At 48.2% G+C, this 23,001-nt stretch overlaps 1 protein-coding gene across 3 annotated transcripts in view; it reads left to right on the forward strand.

The window, feature by feature from the left end:
- FCHSD2 (FCH and double SH3 domains 2) overlaps positions 1–7,492 on the forward strand; it is a 237,891-nt gene extending 230,399 nt beyond the window's left edge. For 2 of the 3 annotated variants that reach the window (XM_053308747.1, XM_053308749.1), the window contains 2 exons: positions 2,644–2,729; positions 4,433–7,492. In XM_053308747.1, the coding sequence (XP_053164722.1) occupies positions 2,644–2,729; positions 4,433–4,516 (170 nt within the window). In that variant the 3' untranslated portion in view covers positions 4,517–7,492. The remainder of the gene's footprint in view (positions 1–2,643; positions 2,730–4,432) is intronic. The other variant, XM_053308748.1, reaches the window with a different exon arrangement.
- Positions 7,493–23,001: the final 15,509 nt, after the last annotated feature.

Consider the following 23,001-nt stretch of genomic DNA (forward strand, 5'->3'; position numbering starts at 1 on the left):
ACCCCCATTTTGCAAAATGAAATCTGGTTACACCTTTTCTCTGAATATGGATCTTAAAGAGAACCGCTATATATTGTTGTCCAGTTGGTATATTACTCCCTCAACCATAAGTAAGATCAATAGGAACGTGCTAGCTGACATGGCGCAGAGCATCTGCCCCCCTAGTCCTCCCTGTCTCTCCTTCCTCCAGCCCCAGTCCATTCTCCCCCTCCCAGTCTGCTTTCCCTTCCCTCCCCACCCGCTGGCCTGTCTGGCGCCTGGTACTTTTCTTCCCCACCCGCAGGCCCAGCCAGTGCTTTCCTTTCCTGGCCGGCCCAGAGGGCGCTTTCCCTCGCCACCAGCCAGCCCAGTGGCAGCACTTCCCCCGGCGGCAGCGTACCCGTGGCTATCTGGCAGCTGCTTGCGAACTCTTGCGAGAGCTGCCACACATGGGATTAGCCACGGGTATGTCTTAGATGATTAAATATATAGACGTCTCTAATTGTTAGACGTGCCAGAAGGTTTAGCTGTCTATGGTGAAAATGCCCACGGGCTGGAAAACACTAAAGAAGTTAAGTGAATTTTGGAAATGATATATGGGATATTGTAATATACAACCCAATTTTATTTCTTTTTATATATGTTTTATTACCCAAAGAGAAAGAATTGATCTTCTACATGATCACAGAGCAAGAATGCTCTGCAGTACATACTGATATGAAAATCCAAACTATTATGTCAATCTTGCTAAGATGTGGGTCTATGCGCCAGTGGCAACGTTATCAAACTACAGGCAGACCTTGTTATACGTGGACTCTGTATCCACCGTTTCATGTATTCACGGGTGTCTAATTGACACCCAGTTTCATTATCTGCAGATATGAAAGGGTTAAAACCCACGTATCCGTGGTTCCTAGAAGGCTGGAAATCACTGTGGAGGTCACGTCTGTCCTCCATTTAGACAGGAGGAGCCATTTTGTGGCTCATTCCTAGAAAGAAAGAAAGAAATCAATCAATCCAGCAATGTTTCGTGGCATTGGGATCATTCAGCAGATTGGGGGTGGGGGGCATTCCTGAACACATAGGACCCCGGTATAGTAAAGAGTTAGTATACTATACATTCAACTTTTTTGCTGCAACTCCTAGACAAAAGGCAGGCAACTCTGAAAGGCCATTGAGGTTTTTCCTCCAGGCTACTGGAAGTCCTGCTTCCTGCCTTCATGGCTGTTTGCATGCATGTTCTCACTCACACCCTGTAAGAAGTTCTGAGATTTCACCAGGTGTTTTGCTGCCCGTACATATTTAGCCTACTTTCCAGTAGGCCTATGAGATCACCCGGCATTCCATGTGTGTTCCCTCCCACCATCAACTTCACAATGCCTGGGCCAGTATGAACCAAATCGGGTACAGTTGGAGGGCCACCTTGACGACGTAGTTTGTGATTATGTCATCCACTCAGATCCAAGATGGCGGACGCGTAAACTTTAGATGCGCAGGTGGGCTAACTTGTGAACCACCTAGCTGATTTGAACCAAATTCGCTACAAGTGTAGGGACACATAGGGATGGCTCAGGGGTGTAATTTGTAATGATGTCATCCACCCTGATTCAAGGTGGTGGACATGTAAACATCTGAGGTGCAAGTGGCAACAGATTTGGACCAAATTTGGTACAGTTTTAGGTACACATAGGGACACCTCAAATGCAAAGTCAGTGATGATGTCATCCACCCCAATTCAAGATGGCAGATGCATGGACATTTGAGGCATAAGTGAGTTAATGAGAATTGCCAAACTGGACCCAATTTAATTAAGTTGTAGAGATAGTTAAAGGAAAGTAGGCAGAATTGTTCTTACTAGAACAACTTGTTAGGCTTGGTAGGTGGTTTTAATGAGAAAATTAAGCATCTGAGAAGGTTGAATTTTGTATGAGGCATTAAGTAGCAGGCATTCAGTTCCATCTTTGTACACATCAGTTGCAAACACATAATATAAGAGGGGACCGGTCAGTAGATCCAGCTCAGCAGAGCACGTTCTTTGCATATAGAAGGTCTCTAGCATCTTCAGTTTAAAAGGTCTGGGAAAGGCCTCTTCCAGAGAGCTGTTGCCAGTTGAGGTAGATGGTAGAGGCTACTAGTCTGGTGGCTATAGGCACCAAGATGCCTCTAAATACCAGTTGCAGTGGAACAACAACAAGAGAGAAGGCAGGCATCTGGTGGACCACTGTAAGAGGTAGAATGCTGAACTAGCTAGGACTTGGGCCTGATCCAGCAGGGCTGTTCTTATGTACTGGAATGATCCAAAGGTCTGACTTGGTATAAAGCAGGGCTGCTCGTCTTCGGCCCTCCTGTAGATGTTGGCCTACAATTCCCATAATCTCTGGCTATTGGCCACTATGGCTGGGGATCATGGGAGTTGTAGTCCAAAAACAGCTGTGGGGCCTAAGTTGAGCAGGCCTGGTATAAAGCAACTCAATATGTTTGCAAAGCCGGAATATAATTAGTGAAGTTCATGAAGCTCTGTAGTTGTTTTTTATAGAAATGCCAGATAATTGTATTGGAGCTTACAACTCCAATTTTTTAAAACTCAAAATGGTTAGGTTGGAACCCATGTATGTGACTGATTCATCTAAAGGCATACAATGGTGTGTATTTCTACTCTTTCAGACAACAGTTTCACTTCAAACTCTCCTGGATTCCCTCAGCCACCACGACCTCTTCCTGAAAGTACCTCATATGGCAAACTGAGACCTGTAAGTTCCCAGACACACCATCTTCTTTTATATTTATTTCTCTAAGGTGCACCCATGGCTAATCCCATGCGTGGCAGCTCTCACGAGAGTTCGGAGAGCTGCCGGATAACCATGGGGCCAGAGAAAGAATATGGCGGTGGTGGTGGCCAGCCAAAGAAAATGGCGGTGGGCGGCTGCAACTGGCAAGTCGACTGGCTGGCAGGTGGGCAGCCAGGAAGCGGGGCAGGCGGCACAAAAGGAGGAGATGGGGGCGGATGGCGGGGAGCAAGAAGAAGACGGTGGCTGTGGGCAGGCAGGGGGAGAAGAAGATGGACGGGGGTGGACAGGCCAAAAAGTGGTGGCGGGGGTGGGGGAAGGTGGTGGCGAACTAGGGGCGCAGATGCTCTAGGTAAGGGTCGCAGTGCAACTCAGCAGGACCCAGGTGCAGACTGAGAGTTTTGCAGCCATGTGCTCAACATGATGCCTTTCCATGGGATCTTTTTCATTACAACTCATGGTAGCCAACCTTGAGGGTCAGGTGCTGCGGCTGGCCCAGGTTGTCCAGGTTGGTGCAACTCCTGGAGCAAGGAGGCCTACAATAAGCCTGGCTGTGGCATCAAACACAGAAGTTAGATGCCTGGAGATACAGGACAGACAAAGCAAGGTACTTGTTTACACAACATGTACTGTGGAATTCACTGCAGCCGGATGTGGTAGTGGCCACCAGTCTAGATGCTTTTAAAAGGGGACTAGACAAATTCAAGAATGATAGGGCTGTTGGCCGTGACTAGCCTTGATAGTGATATACTTCCATCAGGATCAGAGGTGGCCTGATGCCCCTGAACACCATGTGCTGGAGAGCAGCAAGGGAGGGGGCATTTTCCCTCCCCCTCCCGCCATTTGCGGGCTTCCCGGGTGCACCTGATTGGCCGCTGTGTGAGGGCAGGATGCTGGACTGGGCAGGCCTTGGTCTGATCCAGCAAGGCTTTTCTTATGGCCTCGCTTGCTCTCCTGTGCTGCTCTGCTCCCCAGTTCAGTCGGTCAGCCACAGTGCTACCAGCAAACATGGTGGCCAGTGTCGAGAATGGCGTCACCTTCACCCATCGGGGAGACCAAAACCTTTGCCTTGGCAATGGGGACATGCTGCCTTGGCGACTGAAGATCCAGCAGAGCAGGGAATGGCAGCCCAGTTGTCAGTACCACAGGGGCATGATCCTGCATTGTTAGGAGGTTTCAAAGTCTTCCAAGACTTCAGGCAGTGGCAGGGAGCACGTGCAGGCTGCATGCATATAAGGGCATGAGAGGGGGCTCTGTGGGGCAGGTAAGCAGACCTAGGGATGGATGAGGATAGCTTGAGTAGAGACTAATCCTCTTGCCTTGATCTGGGACCACAGTGGGCAGCACCCAGCCTTTCCTCCTCCCAGTCACAGGGGACTGCATTGAGAGTCGCATGCATTCAGCAACATCAGAAACTGGGCTGATGGTTTCCAGCAAGATGCCTCTTCAAGTAGCATCACTTATCTTGCAGGCAGGGCATGGATGCATCCCCCCGCAATAGTATCTCTTGTTCAGAGGTAGAATATGCAAAGTGTATTGTCCGCCAAAATGTTATGGGAAGCTTTCCTTACGCAGGAAGATCCCCTCCACCAGGTGCCTTTCCTGAGCAGCCCCATGGCTCTGTGCGGAAGGGCAGTTGCTAATGATGTGTTTGGCTATGTTTTCAGGTACGGGCTGCCCCTCCTCCCCCAACACAACAGCACCGCAGACCGACAGAGAAAATAGAGGATGTGGAAATCACCCTGGTGTGACCAGTGGGACGGCTTCCGTAGTAGTGCTACAATCAAGGCCAAATGTGGGTGTGATGTTTGGTCAGCTCTCATTCTTGGGCACCTTTGCATGATGGAAGATACCTTTAAAAGAGTAAGGGGGGAAAACAGGAGGATTTTCCATGGACCTTGAATGTGGTGGACTCTTTCCTGCGGTCATGAATATTTTGTGCCTTTTTTGGTTGTTGCTGTTGTTTGGTTTCACTTTATCTATCTGCCATCCTTCCTCCTTTAGCACAAAGCAAGTTGGGCCCGTCACGAGCAGAAGAATGCCTGGGCAGCTGAAAAGATGGCCCGTTTGGGCTTTCAGTGAAGGCTGCAAAGAGCTCCTTCTTCCGTGCCACTGATGGCCGGTCCACTGCCTGCAGCTTTCCCTGTGGAAACGATTCTACGTGATGACCTGTCCCCAGAGTCACTCCAGCGTGTTGCGCAGTAAATGTGGTCTCTTTCCTCATTACCTGCGATGTCTCCAGTCACGACCGGTGAGGCCTGCCGCAGGGAGGGCAGTGTGGGTGTAACTTTAAGGAAAGGGCAACTTAGCTGCATCCGGCACCCTCTGGAATCTGGCAGCAGCTGGCCCAGCATCCCCCGAGGAGGCCCTGCCCCCAGCACTCAGCAGCGGCATTTCTTCTGGTTACCTTTTCCTTCCGTTTCTATCCCGCCGCCCTCCCCACCCAGCAGCAGCTCTCACCGGCCATCACTGCATGTCTCCACATGAGGAAATGGGCTCTGTTTACTGGTGCTGCAGGTTGCAGCCATCAGAAGGGCGAGTTCTCACAGGGATGCCTTTTGCCAGGGAACTGGAACGTGTAGACCTGCCTCTAGTCATAGCATATGTATACCACGTGCATTAGTACAGTATATTACTGTTGCCATAGGAATGTGTTGAAATGATTTTTTTCCTAGTCAAGTAGCATTACTTCTCTGATTAGGGTATTAATCAGAATGTATGGAATAGAGAAGGGAACACCCAGGCGTCGTTTTAAAGAGAGGCGGGCTCCTCTCTCTGCCCTCCCCCTCAACAAAAGACAGGGGAAATCTACATCGAAGGGAAAGCGCTGCGGATCCTATGGGGTTAAGTACTTCAGTGTGCGCCTCTTCCATCATTAACCGTAAAACCTGAACGTAACGTTCCTTTTGTATTGATATTTATGCAGTGCATTTAGTACTAGAGTACCTACTACAGAAGTGCTGACTTAGTAGCAACAACATGTTTTTCTTAGGATAAAACTGAATAAGCAGGATTTCCATCTTAGACCTGGAATTAGCTGTTCATTTCCTCTTTAAGCAGATTACTTTTTTTCTTTTGTACTTGGATCGCTTCTTATCCCAGTTATTGCTGTATAGTTTACTCTCTGACATTAGCAGTATATCTTGGACATCGGAACATCCGGCTAGAATTAGGAAGTTTAATGTTTAGAATATTTTTGAAGTGTGGTGTCTAGCTTTAGAGTCGGATAGTTCTAGCGCAGATCTCCATGCAAAGCCTAAGGGCCAGCTCAGGCCCAGGGAACTAAGGTTAGAGACGGACCGTTGTGCTCCCCGCTCGAATATTGGAGGTGTATGATGGACCTTTGTGGGCTGGAGTGTGTACACTTTTTTCACTGTTCCCATATCATCTCTGGTCAGACGCTTCTGATTATTGGAGGCACTATAAAAATCCACACGTCCTGTTTGGCCAAAGCTGGTGATAGGAGGCAATAAAGTAGTGTACAAACTGTGGCCTCTTCATACAACTCTGCAGTCTTGGGGAATAAGGCAGTGATTGCCATGTGCTGGGGGGAAATATACCAGAAAGGCCGTCTTTGCAGAACTGTCCATCAGCTTTTGGGCAGCAGAAGATTTATGCTCTCAATAGACCACAGTAGGAGGTCACTTTTAAGCCTAAGTCTCTCTGAGTGAGCTGCTTAGGCTTTGGAAGCGAAACATGGCCATCTTGTCGTTTAAGATGAATAAAAGTGATAGGAGATGGGGAGGAAATATAGTTCAGATGAAAATGGTCTCCAAGCAGCAACACCCATAAAGGGAAAAAGAAGAGATAATTTTGTGTTCTATTGTTTTAATCTCATCCCAAGACATTTCCAGCCCATTGCCTGAAATATATAAAAAACCACCTTCAAATGTGTTAAGAGCTGTAAGATTAGTCGTAGTGTAAAGGAGCTCTTGTGTGTTCATTTTTTTCCTCCTAAGCAAGTAAAAGATGGTGGCCGTTCCTGCATTTAGTTGCCTAAATTTTTATGGCTGCATTTTGTGAAATCATTTGATAAGATATTTTCATCTTAAACTTTGCACAAGTACTCTTGGCTGGGTCTCTTGAATTATGACTGTTTTGCCAATCGCCCCCCCCCCCTTTCGTTTAGCTAATCTGAGCAAGGGAAGAGCTGTTGAAAGTGTAACCATGAAGAGTCTGCAGCACTTGTCTGGCAGATTCCTGTGAAGATCTTGTGTTGGGGTGGGGGTTTATTTTGCGCCTTCAGTCCTGTTGATCTGTTTGAGGTCTTTTTTTTTTTAAGTGTTGATCAAACTTATTCTTAAGTTTTTTAAAAAAACAATTTTATTATTTTTTTTTTAGAAGAACTTTACTGCAAACATTTTAAAATGCTTCAAGAAAAATAAGTGTTGCCAATAATATTCACGTTCCGTTTGGTTGGCCAATTTTTTGCATCTTTTTTTCTTACCTGGACTTTCAAAATTCAGAAAGTGTTATTTAAAAAGAAAATCTCCTTAGTTATATTTTAAAAATATTTTCTGTAAGAGCTGCTAATTTTTATTTAAAAAAATAAAAGTTGTAAAAATACGCCTCCTTTTTAAAATTCATACAGGGCATGCAATAGAACGTATCACCATGTACAGTGTCAATACACTGAAAGCAGAACCTTGGGTGCTTTCTTTATATTGGCTGTAAAACTTTGTATTTATTATGTATAAAATGTTGAATAATAAAAAAGTGAAATTAAACCATGGAGTGTGGCTTAATGTGTACTGCGTGCTGTAGTATTTATTAAGCACCTTCAACAAGCTGAGCATGCAAGATATGAAGCTGCCTTATGAAACTGACCAAGAGTCCACCTCACTCATGGAACCAGAGGTCCTGAGAATCTAGTCCCCTTCTCACTGCAGGAAACTGCTACAGGCTCTCTGACAGATGGCCATCCAGGCTCACTTGGGAAACTTCCAGCCAAGGAGAGCTTGCCGTTTCATGAGGCAGACTGTTCCACTGCCAGACAGCTCTTACAGTTAGGAAATTCTTCCCAATGTCTAGCCTAAATTTGTGCTTCCTTGCAAGTTCAGCCTCTTTGTTCTAATCCTGCCCTCAGGAGCAGCAGAGCGAGCCTGCACCGTCTTCTGTGTGAATATTTGAAGACCACTGTCATAACTGCCCTGAGTCTTCTCTTCTCCAGGTCAAACCTACCCTTCTCCCACATGGAAGAGGAGTGCATCCGACAGTGGGTTGCTCTCTCCCATTCGCTCCTGGACAGGGCCAATCAGACTTCAACACTCCCCAGAGGGCCCCCCTCCTGCGAGTGGGAGGAGCATCCCCTAAGGAACCAGTTCTGCCCTGTCCGGCTCCTAAAAGGCAGGGTAGTCACAGTGCTCAGCTTTCCCTGAGCTTTTCTAGTATTTTTACAAAGACCTTCTGCAGGGGAAGGACCGTGGTGGTTTTCTTCTCCCTCGCAGCAGTGACTGACAGCTTTTTTTTTTTTTTAAGCTATTTGGCAAAGCCTGGGATCCAGTGCTCGTGGAAACCAAGGAGAAAAAGAAGACCATTCTTTCTTCTCAGACTAAGGACGAGAGGAAACCTGCCCGGTCCTTCAGTCCCTCTTTTTGTGCTCCCCGTTCCTTTTGATCTAGACAGCCCAAGCAAGATTGCTTCCATTGGGTGAGAGGGAAAGCCCCCCTGGCAAAGGACAGCAACCAGGGCAGGCCCCAGCAGCACAAGGGGTTCAAGCATCCCCAAACACAATGACTCTGTCCCGCCCCTGGTTGGGGGTCATCTACAGGCTTTTGCACATGTATGGACGCAAACGTCATCCAACAAATGGGTACAAGACACCATCACGGAGTGCTACCAACTGGAACTTACACTTCAGCCTTTCAGTCACTACCTTCCTTCCCCCAGGTCTCACAAACAGGCCAGACACAAGCTAGTGCTGGAGGACATCCAGCATCTGCTGGAAATTCAAACCATAGAGGAGACTCCCCTGATTCAAAGATCCTTAGACATTTATTCAATTTTCTCTTTCCCAAACAGCAGCTGGAGGACTATTCTGGACATGAAATATTTAAATCAATTCATAAAAAAGCACAAGTTCAGGATGGAGACCTTACGTTCCATCCTAGGAGCCTTCCAGAGGGGAGACCACCTGTCCTCAGTGGATCTTACCAAGGCTTACCTTCATGTCCCTATCCATCCAGATTTAAGGAGGTATCTGAGGTTTGCGTATGGCGGTTGCCATTTCCCATACAAGGCTCTGCCCTTCAGCCTCTCATCTGCGCCGTGAGTGTTTACCAAGATTATGGTGGCACTGATGGCACACTTGAGGACGAGGAGCATCCATGTTTACCCTTATTTGGATGACCTTTTGAACAGGTCGTCAATAGGGCAAGGGCACAGGGACCTTGGAACTATCATCCATTTGCTTCAAGAACACAGGTTTGTAGTGGATTTCAAGAAAAGCGCTCTGATTCCTTCGTGTCATATAACTCACCTGGGAGCTTGCATAGATATGGAGAAGGGAGTGGTTTCCCTTAGTTCCTCAAAGGTAGCTTCCATATCTCAGACATGACTGAAGGCAGGAAGGAGGTTGAAAACACTCCTGACTCTGACCCATATTTTGGGGAGCATGATGGCATGTTACGAACTAGTACCCTAGGTATGTTTCCACTCACACCCCTTGCAATGGGCCATGCTTCTTTTTCAGGACAGGATATCGGCCATAATGTGGGGCCCGATCTCCTTATCTTCATTAGTCAAGTCTCCCCTAGTGTGGTGGAATCCTTCCTCCCTCGGTCTGGAAAACTGCTTTCTCCCAATAAAAAGGGTGCAGGTGACAACAGACACCAGCCTGGTCGGGTGGGGTGGTCACTGCCGTTCGTGCCTAGCTCAGGGCCAGTGGTCACAGGAGGAAAAGCTCCACAGTATCAACTGGCTGGAGCTGCGGGCGATCTGCCTGACACTCTTAGCCTTTCAGTCAGCTCTTCTTCAGAGTCACATGCTTGTCCAAACAGACAATGCAACTACAAAGGCACACGTCAACAGGCAGGGAGGCACTTGATCCAAGTCTCTTATGTCGGAAGCCACTCCTCTGTTCGAGTGGGCAGAAGTTCACCTCTTGTCAATATCAGCAGAACATGTCCAGCGGGTAGAAAACGCCCAGGCCGACTGCCTTAGTTGACAGAGCATGGATCATGGGGAGTGGTCCCTATATGGAGGGGTGTTCAGAAGTATTTGCTGGCGGCTCAGGACCATGGAAATAGACCTGTTCACCTTACCATGCAACTGCAAACTTCCCAAGTTTCTTTTGAGGTTTCTTGGTCATCAGGTGACGGGCACAGGTGCCTTGACACAAGAGTGGCCAGGCGGTCTTCTCTACGCTTTCCCCCCTCTGGCGATACTGCACAAAGTTCTTCAGAGGGTCAGGGCAACTGGGATGGAAGTGGTACTCGTTGCCCCGGCGTGGCCTCGCAGGCCCTGGTACTCAGATCTGATTCAGTTGTCAGAGGCAGAACCTCTTCCATTGGACAGTCCAAACTTCCTCAGTCAGGGTCCAATTTTCCATCCGGACCTGGGCTGGCTGAACCTCAAGGCCTGGCACTTGAGCGGGAGGCACTGAAGAGTAGGGGTTGGAAACTATGTTAGCTTCTCGGCACTCGTCCACTAAGAGGCTCTATCAGGCTTCCTGGAGGGCCTTCGATGTGCAGTGCCAGTGGAAAGGTATAATTTCATCGTCCACCTCAGTGAACTCTGTCCTTTCCTTTTGTCAGGATGGGCTAGATAGGGGTCCAAAGGGAGGCGGGTGGCGGCACTCTCTTCAGTGCTGAGGGTCAATGATTCCATGTCACTGTCGAGTCGGTGTCGACCCATCCCCATGTAAAGAGATTTCTGAAGGGGGCAGCCCTGTTAAGCCCTCCGGTAGTGCACAGATTCCCCACATGGGATTTAAATTTGGTGCTTCAGGCTCTAACCAAGGTGCCTTTTGAACCCTTAAGAACAGTAGACCTTAAGTTTCTTTCCTGGAAAGTTCTGTTTTTGATAGCTATTACCTCAGCTCGTAGGATCTTGGAACTGGGAGCGCTGTCCATCAGGAAAGAGCTTTGTCAGACCTTCCCGGATTATGTGGTTCTCCGTACAGATCCTTCTTTTGTTCCCAAGATCAATTTGGCTTTTCATAGATCACAAGAAATTTTCTTACCTTCCTTTTCCCCTAATCCTTCCAATGCAAAGGGAAGGTCTTGGCACACGCTAGACCTTAGGTGGGCTATGAGGGTTTACGTCAGATGGACTAGACATTTTCACCAGTCAGAGACCTCCTTTGTTTCTTTCAGTGCCTGCACCCTGGGGGGAAAGGGTTTCTCTTCCACTCTGGGCTGTTGGATTCGGGTGTGCATATCTCAGGCCTACGCATCTGCTGGAGTTCCTCCACCTCTTGGCATAGTGGCTCATTCCACATGTAGCACAGCTACATCAGCTGCATTTTCTACTCGGGCTCCTCTGATTTGTCAGGCAGTGACTTGGTCCTGTCCATCCCCCTTTGTTAAACATTACAAGCTGAGTTTCCTAGCATCAGCTGATGCTTCGTTTGGCAGAAGGGTGCTTCAGCAGGTAGTCAAGACTTAGGAAGCAGAGATTTTCCCCTCCCAGTGGGACTGAAGCTTATGTAGGTCCTGCTGTCAGATGCGCTCCTCTTCTCTGCTGGAGAATGGAACATTGTACTTACCTGAAGAGTCCATTCTCAGCAGGGAGGTAGAGTACATCTGCCCCGCCCGTATCTCTGCTTCTTTGCTTATCGAGCCAGTAATTTTGGTCTGGTTTCACACTCTATCTTTCTGATTCCTCCCATTGAGGGGGAAATTGGGTTAGAGGTTTGGGATGGTTATTTCCTTTCCTCTCTGGAGTTGTTTGGTTTCTGTTATCTGTTTGTTGACGTATATATCACTGTATTTTCATGGGCACCGTTGGCTTTGTCAGTCAGAACTGGTTCCTCAGGTGACGCTCCTCCCACTTGCAGAAGGGGGCCCTTTGCGGAGTGTTGATTGGCCCTGTCTAGGAGCGAATGGGAGAGCGCAACACACTGTTGGATGCACTCTGGTTCCCTGCTGAGAATAGACTCTTCAGGTAAGTACAATGTTCCAATCTCCTCCAACCAATCCTCTTAGGACTTGGTTTCCAGACCCCTCATCTTCATTGTGGTTCCAGTTTAACAACATCCTCCTTTAAAATGCAGGGCTCAGAATTAGACACAGTATTCCAAGTGAGGTCTGGCCAGTGCAAAATAGAGTGGAACAATTGCATCTCGTCATATGGACGTTCTGCCTCTGATAATACAGCCTAGGATTGCATTCGCTTTTTTTAGCAGCTATCTCACACTCCTGGCTCATGTTCAGCTTGTGGTCCATTAAAACAAGTGGGTCCCTTTCACTTGTGCATTTCATTTTTCTTCTCCAAATGCAGGACTTTACATTTGCCACTGATCATCTTGCTGGTTTGGGCCCAATATGCAAGCCTGCCAGATTGGATTTAGTTGTGATTCTAGCCCTCTTCAGACATTATCTAAAAGCTGCTCTACAAGAGTAAAGCATCTAAAATGGGCTGGAAGTCGCACCCAGCCCCGTCAGTCATGACCTCTCAGTGTCCTGCTCATGGTTAGAGCGGCATTCGGCATTTAGATAATGTCCAAAAAAGGCTTCTCTCTGGTAAGAGATACCCTTCTAATATAGCAGAGTGCACTGGGGCCCAACACAGCGGAGTCTGCCCAGGCATGCATGTATGCTGAGAGCAAAATAACTTGGAGCCAGTTCATAGTTTCAAATCAATATAAGGAGTCTTTATTGGAGAACTCCATTCTAGATAGTAAAGTGGAGAGATAGGATCTCTAATCTAGCACATGGATGCATCTCTGCACACATGGTGCAGGGAGAGAGGAGCTTGCATGTTGCAAGGGAGAAGGAAGGGAAGGAAAAAAGAGGAAGGAGGAAGTGGCTGGAAGGCAGTTAGTTCCTAAGAGTAGCAATCTACATACCAAAGGGATAGTGTCGGAGCAGTAAAGAAGGGATGACCAATGTCTTGACCCCTCTAGCCCTCTAACTCACTAATCTGTCCCCCTCTGTCATTGAGACATGAGACAGTGCAAAGTCCTTCACTTCCAGCACAGCACAGGCTCCTTTTGCACTCCACTCAATACCTGCCTCCAAGATGACATGGAGCCATTGATGCATAATTATAGGTGACGGTTGTTTAATAGGCAGGCATCATCCACAAATCCATTTGCCTGCTTGCCAGTGGTGAGTGCCCCCAGCCCTCTGGCCCCCAGGACACCCAGCACCACACAGATCTCCTCCCCAGAGGTCTCCTTTCTACTGCCTTTTTTGAGCAGGTAAGAAACAGCAGGAATCCTTTCGGAGCAGAAGAAGAGGGCGCCCCTGTTTCTTACCATCTCCATCTCCCAGTGCAAATCACAGAAGACCTGCTTCTCTCCTAAGACCTCTGACTCTGCCAAAAGAAGATGTGAGGGGAAGAGAGGGGATTGGTGGTGACCACAAACAATGGCTGGCTAGTGAGTTAAGCCTACATTTGTGGATTCCTGTTAATCGGCTATTAATCCATTATCTAGCCCACATTTTACCAACTTGTCCACAAGGACAGCACGGGCGATTTTGCCAAATGCTTTGCTGAAATCAAGTTCCACACAGCATTGTCATGATCACCTGAACTGTTGGAAAAAGAGATGAGGTTCGCCTGGCATCACTTGTTCTTGGCAAATACATGCTGGCTTTTGTGATGACCAGATCCTTTCTTAAATGTTCAGTATTATCTACTTTGACTAGCAGCAGTCCTCCAAGGCTTCTGCCAGAGGCTCATTTTTAGCCCTGCTACTTGAGGTTCTTTTAACCGGTGGTGCCTGGGATTGAATTTGGGACCCTCTGCATGCAAAGCATTTTCGTCTACCACCAAACTGTGGCCTTTGTAACAAGGAAGGCTCCACCTCAGGCTCTAGAGATAAGCAGCAAAAAGTCGGGAGAGGAGTTCAGCAGGTAAAGGGTAACGGAGGAGGTCTAAGCAAGAGACTGGATGGGCGAGGTGGCTTTTCAACACTTCTTGGAGCAAGTGGAAGAGCTCATGTGACATTGTGAGAGCAAGCATCTCAGTAATATGATGCAGCTGCGGGTGGAAACTAAATTGCAGGCTTGACCTTTGATTTGCTTCAGAGGGGGAAGAGTGAGGAAGAAGATGAGAGAGCACGAGAATGAAGCAGCTTGTCATGCACACAGACTGAAAGAGGAATCCAATATAAGGACAGAAGAGGAGAAACAACATCCAAATGAAGTGCAGAGTAAATGAGATGTGCAGTAAGAAATGCTGAGCAGGCAAGTAACGCAAACACCTAAGGCCGACTGAGAAGTTTTTCCCTTACTATAGAAACCTGACTATTTGTTACTGGTGATTCTCCAGTTTCTAGGGAACTCCCTGCTCATGCACTTCACCAACTGAAGTCCAGGCATTTGGGGCAAAATAAGACTGCCTGTGTAAGGCTATTAGCTTTCTAGTCCCCAGGTAAGAGTCTAGTAATGGTTCTTGCACGTCAGCATATGAGGTGCCTTACAAACTAACACAGAGAGGATTCTGCTTCCCGGAGGTTTACAATCTAAAGTACATAGGAACAGAGGAAGCTGCCATATACTGAGTCAGACCCTTGGTCCATCTAACTCAGTATTGTCTACCCAGACTGGCAGCAGCTTTGCCAAGGTTGCAGGCAGGAATCTCTCTCAGCCCTATCTTGGAGATGCTGCCAGGGAGGGAACTTGGAGCCTAGATGCTCTTCGGTGAGCACTAGATGCTCTTTCCTCACCGTCTTCGTAGGAGATGGGGAGGAAAGGAAGAATGTGGGCAAAGGTGTGTTAAATGTACTTAAAGGGTTTTTTAACGGTTGGGACTGAGGGTTAAAAGTGTAAACCAAAGGCCATGTAGGAACAGTGGGTTTTGAGGGGGGATTTGAAGGAAAGGAGAAAGGTGGACCACATGATTTGGAAGGCAACTTCATCCATAACAGGCTGCAAGGGAGAATGGATGAAGAGAGGACGGATGGACATGGCAAGCAGGCTGCTTTCTACTGAGTCAGACCCTTGGTCCATCTAGCTCAGTATTGTCTACCCAGACTGGCAGCAGCTTCTCTAAGGTTGCAGACAAGAGACTCTCTCGGCCCTATCTTGGAGATGCTGCCAGAGAGGGAACCTTCCGCATGCAAGTGGGCAGGTGCACTTCCCAGAATGGCCCCATCCCCTAAGCAGGGAATATCTTACAGTGCTCACATGTAGTCTCCCATTCAAATGCAAACCAGGGCAGACCCTGCTTAGCAAAGGGAACAATTCATTCTTGCTACCCCAAGGCCACTTTGTGCAGGACACAGGAGGGGGATCTGACATAAGGACGTCATAACAGCCCTGCTGGATCGGGCCCAAGGCCATTCTAGTCCAGCATCCTGTTTCCCACAGCGGCCCAGCAGATGCCTCTGAGAGCTCACAGGCCATGGGTGAGGGCATGCCCTCTCTCCTGCTGTTGCTCCCCTGCAACTGGTATTGAGAGGTGGCAGGAATGAAACCTCAGCTTCTACACAGGTTTGAAAGCTTATCGGAACAGGAAGGTTTTAACAGACGGGAAGGTTGCCAGCTTAGAGACGTCCCTCTGTCTCCTCCTGTGTCCCAGCTGAATGTTCCTTGGGTCCTGGTGAAGCTCAGAGGAAGACCCCCCACAGATGCTCTTAACACACCGATGCGGTCCCCTCCTAGTAAGAAACTGTACCCATGTGCCTGATCTGCACGCTTGGTGCAAATTGCAGAATGTCATAGGCATGGAATTGTCTTGATGCAGAATAGGGATGTGCACAAGCCCTGGCCAGCTCGAGGTTCCAACGACGGCAGAGCGGGGTGGCTTTAAGAGCGTGGGAGGAGGCACTTACCCCACCCACCCCCATTGCATTTTCCCTGCCGGCGCATGATTCCCTGCTGTCCTGTTCCAACATCCAGGAGTAGTCGCTGCGACTGTGTGCACGCCGTGTGTGTGGCCTGCACAGTGGCAGCTACTACTTCCGGTGACTTCCAGACAATGTTGGAACGGGGGGGGGGCAGGGAGGTATGCTGATGCCCTGATGGGTTTTTAGGTAATTGTGCACTGGTGGGGGAAACACGGCGGCGAGGGGGGTATCCTCCCCCACCATCGAACTGCCCCCCGCAAGTTCTGTGCACATCCCTAATGCAGAGTTCTGTAGAGGGTGGAGTTTGTGTGCACCTGGCCACATCTGAACCTCCATGCTGCAAACCAGGGGTTCTCAAACGTGGGTCCCCAGATGTTGGACTCCAACTCCCATCGTCCAGCAGCATCTGGGGACCCACACTTGAGGACCCTTCTTGTAGGGCACAGTAAGGAAGATCTGGGAGAAGTGATGCCTTTCTGTCTGGTTAGAAATAAATATAGCGAGTTGGCAGTGCGTGTGTGTGTGTGCTTGCTTCTCTTCTTTTAAATCTACAGTGAGAGGATCCTGAGATGCTGGAGGGAAATGAAAGACGTGCTTCGTAAGGTGAACGGCTCCAACCTACCCTGAGTATTAAGCCCAGGGGGGCTGGGGGATTACCGAGCTGATTGAAGGCACCTTCCAGAATGTGAACAAGCCTCTGCATTGCAGAAGAGAAGAAAGGCCATTTCAGAGGGGAGAGAAAAAAGACAGGCACTCCATTGGATAGCGCCGCTTTGGGTCAGGAAGCCTGGTGGGCAGAAGCCCAAAGAGAAAATCTGCTGCTTGGTTTCCTGTGGAAGTCCAAGAAAAATGCCCCCAGAAAGCAAAGTATGATGAAAGGGTGCAGCCAGGGACTATGTCTCAGGATGGGTCTGAATTCAGTCTGGGGGAATTGAGTCAAAGGGAAGCCAATCCATTTCCTCTTCCCTCTGCAGGGGACAGTGAGAGTGTCATCTCGTTCGAGCCACCTCTGGGTCCAGACTGGAGCTTTTGGCTCTGACCCGAGTTCCACAGCAGAAGAGGGACCTCTCAGGCAAAGCCCAGCTGCCCCCCCCCCGCCCAAAGTAGCTCCTTAGCTTCCTACCACCACCAGTGTCACTGAGATGGAGGAGTGCTGATTCGGCGTCTTGCTGGTGGTTGTGCACTGCCTCTGTAAGAGACAAATCCAGAAGGCCTCAGGATGAGGGGGCCATGTGAGAGAGCTGGGGTATCAATGGCAGTTGTGCAACCGAAGGCTGCATGGGTGGTTGGGCTTGTGTGAGCTCCTTGGCAGGGCTGGTTCCAGATCACTGGGGGCCTTCGAGCAATTGAGCAATTCAGAGTAAGCAGCTCTGCCCTTTTGTTCTTCGGTCAGGTTCCCCAGTCTTACTGACAGGAGGGTGATGGAAGCTCTATTACCATGACTCTGATCTCTATTGGCCCATTCACACGTACAACAGGTGTATAGTGTACACAGGTACAGATCTGCACACATAACCATTCACACATTACGCTGAATGCAGGTACAGCAGTACACTTCCTATCAGCATCATGCATTTGGAGGGCCTGTATCCAGGTTCACTTTTAACATGAGCACAGGTGCAGCCATTCACACAAACACACCTATGGGTGTAAGACATCTCTACACTCATACAGCATAATGTCTGAATTGGGCTTATGTGAACCACCATTCTCAACAAGTTCCATTCTCCAAGACTGTGAGTAATTTGCCTGCTTGGAGGTAAAATAAAGCCTTTAAAAAAAAAAAGCAGCTACAATTGATGCAACTGGTATTCAAGTAAAGAACCAATGATGGATACTTAAGCTGGACACCAGTTGACTTCTCTGTTCTGGTCTCATCTCTTTAGCATCAGACTCGGGGTGGAGATCGTGACCCTCATTGGGACCAATGGGCTTGCTTCTTAGTCAGTAAACAGCAGCCACAGAAGGGCCCCAATCCAGTTGTAGACTGAGTGGTGCTGTGGGCCCAATCCTGTCAACGCCCTGCACCAGCTGCCTTGTTGACAGATAATACTGCTTCTGTCAGGGTCAGGGTTTCCAGCCTTGGGTGGCCAGATGTTGCTGGACTGCAACGCCATCATTCCCAGCCTTCAGCCCTTATGACTAGGGATGATGGGAGCTGTAGTCCAACCACATCTGGAGACCCATGATTGGGAACCCCTGTATTAGGGAATTGAGAGGTTCACTTTGGAAGAAGATTTGGAAAAGGGGGGCTGCTTAAACTTTAGTAGAAGTATCCGAGTTGAAAGAATGCACACACAAACACACACACACACATTTTTGGCTAAGAAACTATTCACATTAATTAATCAAAGGAGAAGGCAGGGAAGAGAGATCTATGACCCACTGCAGTCCTTAGCGAGCTAGAAGTAATTGCTTTTTCTAAAACCTCCTACACTGGTCAGTGAAAATCAATGGTGGGGAGACAATTAAAAATTGTTCTGAGTGCAAGGATTAATTTAATCTTTAAGGGTTAAAGGTATTGATTCTTTGGGGAAACAAAAGTGGGCAATATTTTGCTGGGTTGATGGAAATGAGGCTGCATTTATAAACGGTGTGTTGCTGGAGTTTGTTTTCACAAGGGCCCATGACTGTTAATAAAACGGGAACGACCCCTCCTAACTTATTCCGCCGCCTCTATGTTACATACTTATTTGGGGTGATATTCTTGCATTATGCTCTTTCTACCTTCTTGTCCCTTCACTCATAAACTGATGTAACCCAAGCCCGTGCGGGTTAACTCAGAAGGAAGACTGACTTCTTTAACAACTGGAGCTCTTCTTGCAGCGCAGGCATCCCATAGAAATTGTGTGTGCGTGCATACACATGTGTGCAGAGGCACTCTTACCCCTGGACGTCGGGGCAGAAGTCCAGGGCCTCCACAGGCCCTAGGGGGCCCCAAATCCTCTTTAGTCTGTCCAGGTGGTATGGTCACCTGGCCGAGCACGACGATGCTTAATTTTCAGGAGAGGGGGGCCTCCAAAGGCGTTTAGGTCCAGGCTCCAAAATTACCTAGGTGCATGTGTGTGTGTGTGTGCGCGCGCTGTAATTTGCATGTTACAGTTATGATATGGGCTATTCCAGTAACTGGATTAAATTCAGACTGTTACTCATAAGGAGCTTTATTGACATGTATAGTTTACTTTTCTTATTAATTTCAATGGGAGTACTCAGTGCTACTTTTCTGAAGCCTGTCAGGCAGGCTGAGGGGGAGGAGTATGCTGAGCTTCAGCCAATCAAGCAGAGGAGGAGGAGGATCTTCACCCTCCTCCCTCCCCTCGTGCAGTGGCTACATCGTGGAGGAGGCAGCGGCTTCAAGCCAGGGATCCTCAAATGGGGAACAACCACCACAGCTGCAGCTTAGGGAGGCCGGAGGTCTCTGATTCCTGGGAGCCCTTGAAGTACCCCCTGTTGGGAATTCCTGCACTAGACTCATTCTAAGTCTGCATCCTAATCTCTTTTTTAACAGGTTTCCAAACATACTACGTGAATCTCACCAACAAAATTTTAACCAGGTATCCCTCCAAATAGTGGATTTATTGGGAATAGGGTGCACACACACACACACACATGCTCTCACACTCCACCTCCTGGTAAAGAAGCACAGACACAGCCTATGAAAGACCTATCCTGTTGTGAAATAAATTCTTCCCTTTCAAAGGATCGCCTGGTTTCAAGCTTCTTGGGGAAATGTCAGCCTGTTAATAGCTGGAGTTCTCATACATGCAGAATTAAATGCTTGGGGAAATGTTGTAAATTCTTTTGGCCTCACCCCTGTCTCTGGATGATCCACATTAAAACTCTTTCGTGCTACTGAGCTGAGACGCGGCTTTTCTGCAATTAGCTGTACGTGGAATTAAAACAGAGACTCTATTCAGTGTCATGTATGAGAGACTCTCTACAATGTCAGATGAATAAGCAATGGGCCAGTTCAGAGGATGCCGTCCGCATCCAAGTGATTAGGAAGGGGATGTGCCTAAAGTGCACCTCTTGAGATGCCCTCTGTGGACATCCTGCTGCCCTCCCAGCATATTGCCCCTTGAACAGCTTGTGAATTGCCCCGTGTCAGTTTCTGGGTCTTTGATTACAGATTCTCTCTCACCATCCCCCCACGTGTGTGTGTGTGTGTGTGTGTGTGTGTGTGTGTGTGTGTGTGTGTGTGAATCGTTAAATAACACTAACAGAGTGAAACTGCAAAGATGAAGCTTTTAATTGTTTTCAGACACCAGAAGCCTGAAAAGCCTTAATAAGGCTTTGAGTCTACTGGAGCTGCAATTGTGTTTTATTTATTTTTAATCACTGACTATCATTTCTGGGAAAAACACAGGGAACTCCTGGTGTAAACTCCAAATAATATTCCTTAACATGAAATCACAAGTTACAAGCAAATTAAAGACTGAGATGGGAAAATCTCACATTATCATAGCTACAAAAACAGCTTCCGGGTTCAAGCCATCTCTCCAAAGAGCAGGGCTGCCCAGCCTGCAGAGGACCGAGGTGCCTCTAAGCCAGGGCTGTGCAATGCCAGGCCTCCTGCAAACGTTGGACTACAGCTCCCACCATCCCTGACTATTGGCCACTGTGGCTGGGGATGATGGGAGTTGTAGTTCAATAACACAAGGAGAGGAGAGCTCGTCTTGTGGTAGCAAGCATAACTTGCCCCCTTAGCTAATCAGGGTCCACTCTGCTTGCATATGAATGGGAGACTTGATGTGTGAACATTGTAAGAGATTCCCCTCAGGGGATGGAGCCGCTCTGGGAAGAGCAGAAGTTCCAAGTTCCCTCCCTGGCAGCATCTCCAAGAGAGGACTGAGAGACTCCTGTTTGCAAACTTGGAGAAACTGCTGCCAGTCTGTGAAGACAATACTGAGCTAGATGGACCAAGGGTCTGACTCAGTATACGGCAGCTTCCTATGATCCTAACAGCTGGAGGGCAGAAGTTGTGCAGCCCTGCTCTAGGAGAAGAAGGCGGGGCCTTCTTCCCATAAGTCCCCGTAAGACACACAGCCTGCCCCATGCGTTTCTCTCCTCTTCAGGGAAAGAACTAGTGATATGAACAGACCCCACCTCTCTCAGAGACCTGGAAAAAGAGAGAAGAATCAGTGCAAGAGAGAAGCTCTTTTTAGGGCAAAGGATGAGTTCTCGAACTTGGAATTATGGGCAGACATTGCATTGGGTAATCAAGGAAAAGATGCCAGTTCCCCCACCTCTCAGGAAAGGACTTAAAACTTACCCCATGGAGAGCAGGAGGAGCAAAGGAGAGGTTGCCTCCGATGCGCTTTCCAGATTAGCTGCCGTTCAGGCAAATTGCATTCGAAACGTAAATAGCAATGCGCCCAGTCTCGCAGAAACGAACAACCCAAACAAACAGCAACCTTTTCACGCCGGATACACGACGTCCTAGTTCTATATCACAGCGATTAAATCCAAAACAAGGCATCGGGAATGGGAACGGCACCCTGCTGTCCGCGTAGGGACTGCGGTGTCACAGCACAGGAAGTGTGGAAGCACACTTCAGAGATACGTCCTGACCCCGTTGTAGGGTCTAGTCTGGAAAGCGCTCTGGCTGCCCCACTGAACGGGTGCAAGAGAGGGATGGGACCCAATGCCCACACGCAAAGTTCAAGTGAGGGCAAATGACCTGAGCAGCCTGACCCTCACAATGGCATTGGCCTGGCATTTACACACACAGCACCGGTTATCCAGAGAAGGGCGAGCGCGGAAGTATCCAGGGGTGTCGCTAAAACTGAGCGGATGGGTACAAAGGACCCGGGGGGCCCCCAGCTCCACCCCCGTATTTTATTATCTCCCTCACTCTGAGGGGCCCCTGGGGAGAGGGGTGAACATGGGCCCCCTCTCCCCTCGTTACCCCTCTGGAAGTACCCTTGGCACGGGGGGGGTGGTCTTTGAAGGGGCTTCCCAGGCCTCAGAGAAACCCTGCAAGCTGCACACAGCTGCCTCATGAGCTAGTCAGGAGTTGACCAATTGCCGGCAAAGCTGCTCTGTTCATTCTTTCTTCCTTTCCTGTGTTTATGCAGCCATCCCTTAAATAATTTACCAGTGCCTTTGAAAACAACTTCCTTTGAGCCAAATGCTGCTGGGGAGGCAACGCTCTTGTTTGACAGAGAAAGCAACGCAGTTTAACACCTCCGGGCACTTTCTTTTGCTTTCCATTAGATCATTGCCTTTCATTCTGTTGTATCAGGTTCCGCAGAACAGAAGGGAGTGCAGAATTGTCTTTTACACTGAAGAAGAAAACACCAGAGGCGCTGCTTTTCTTTCTGATAGTCTGCTTATTTACAAATACACAGATACAGCCAGCACTACAGGGCACAGAAGCAAGCACACAGGTCGAATGTCCTGTTTCCAGCCGCTTCTGCACCTTGGAATCAAAATATTCCTTCTTCCCAGAATACCTTAGCAATCTCACCCAAGCAGGCAAGATTGGTCTCAGCTGGTAGATGGTGCCTCTTTGGTATTTTTTTAAAATGTATTAATTATGACTTCAATGGGGTCTATTTGACCCCATTGCCAGATTAGCAATGTGCCTTTTACAAATATAGGAGGATTGCCTGGCCTCTGGCCCAGATCCTGTGAATGTCGCTGTCTCTTTTGGAGCTTCCATAATGGACAGCCCCTGAATAAAGGAAACTTTTTTTCATAAACTGACCTTGGTTGGTAATGCAAAAGTGTTTCTTGGCAGGCAGTAATTTAGAATTTGGGACCGCAGACATTAATCCTTCAGTGCTGCTGCGGTTTCTTTTTTCTTTATAACCCTCTTCCTCATTCCAGCCCTTCTGGGATTCTTAAAAGCTCTACAAATAGCTCTGAGAAGGTACTTTAAAGCCTTTCAGCTTGTGGGGACAATTTGTAAAGTGAGTTTTACCCCTTGTGGGCTTTGTTGTCTTTCAGACCTGGAACTATTTTAAAAAACAAAACAAACTTTACAACTAAGCAAACCAGCAGCAACAAAATGATTTGGGGCATGTTTAAAAAACAAAAACAAAAATTGCTTCACACACAAAATCTCTCTTAGTCCAGAAGCCAGGCCCATAAATTTTGGTTCTCGGTACCATCTCAGGGGATGAATGCCCATAGTGATTTTTGACAGTGTCCCTCCCTAGAGATGGGAAAATAGCTGATAGTATTCTCACACTTGCAGATCTCTACATGTTTATCACTCTTTCTTTTAAAAGGTAAAATCACCCCTTTCAATTAGGGCAAAATTGCAGCCATTTT

The sequence above is a fragment of the Hemicordylus capensis genome, chromosome 3 (genome assembly GCF_027244095.1).
Source record: "Hemicordylus capensis ecotype Gifberg chromosome 3, rHemCap1.1.pri, whole genome shotgun sequence".
In the NCBI taxonomy this organism is placed as follows: domain Eukaryota; kingdom Metazoa; phylum Chordata; class Lepidosauria; order Squamata; family Cordylidae; genus Hemicordylus; species Hemicordylus capensis.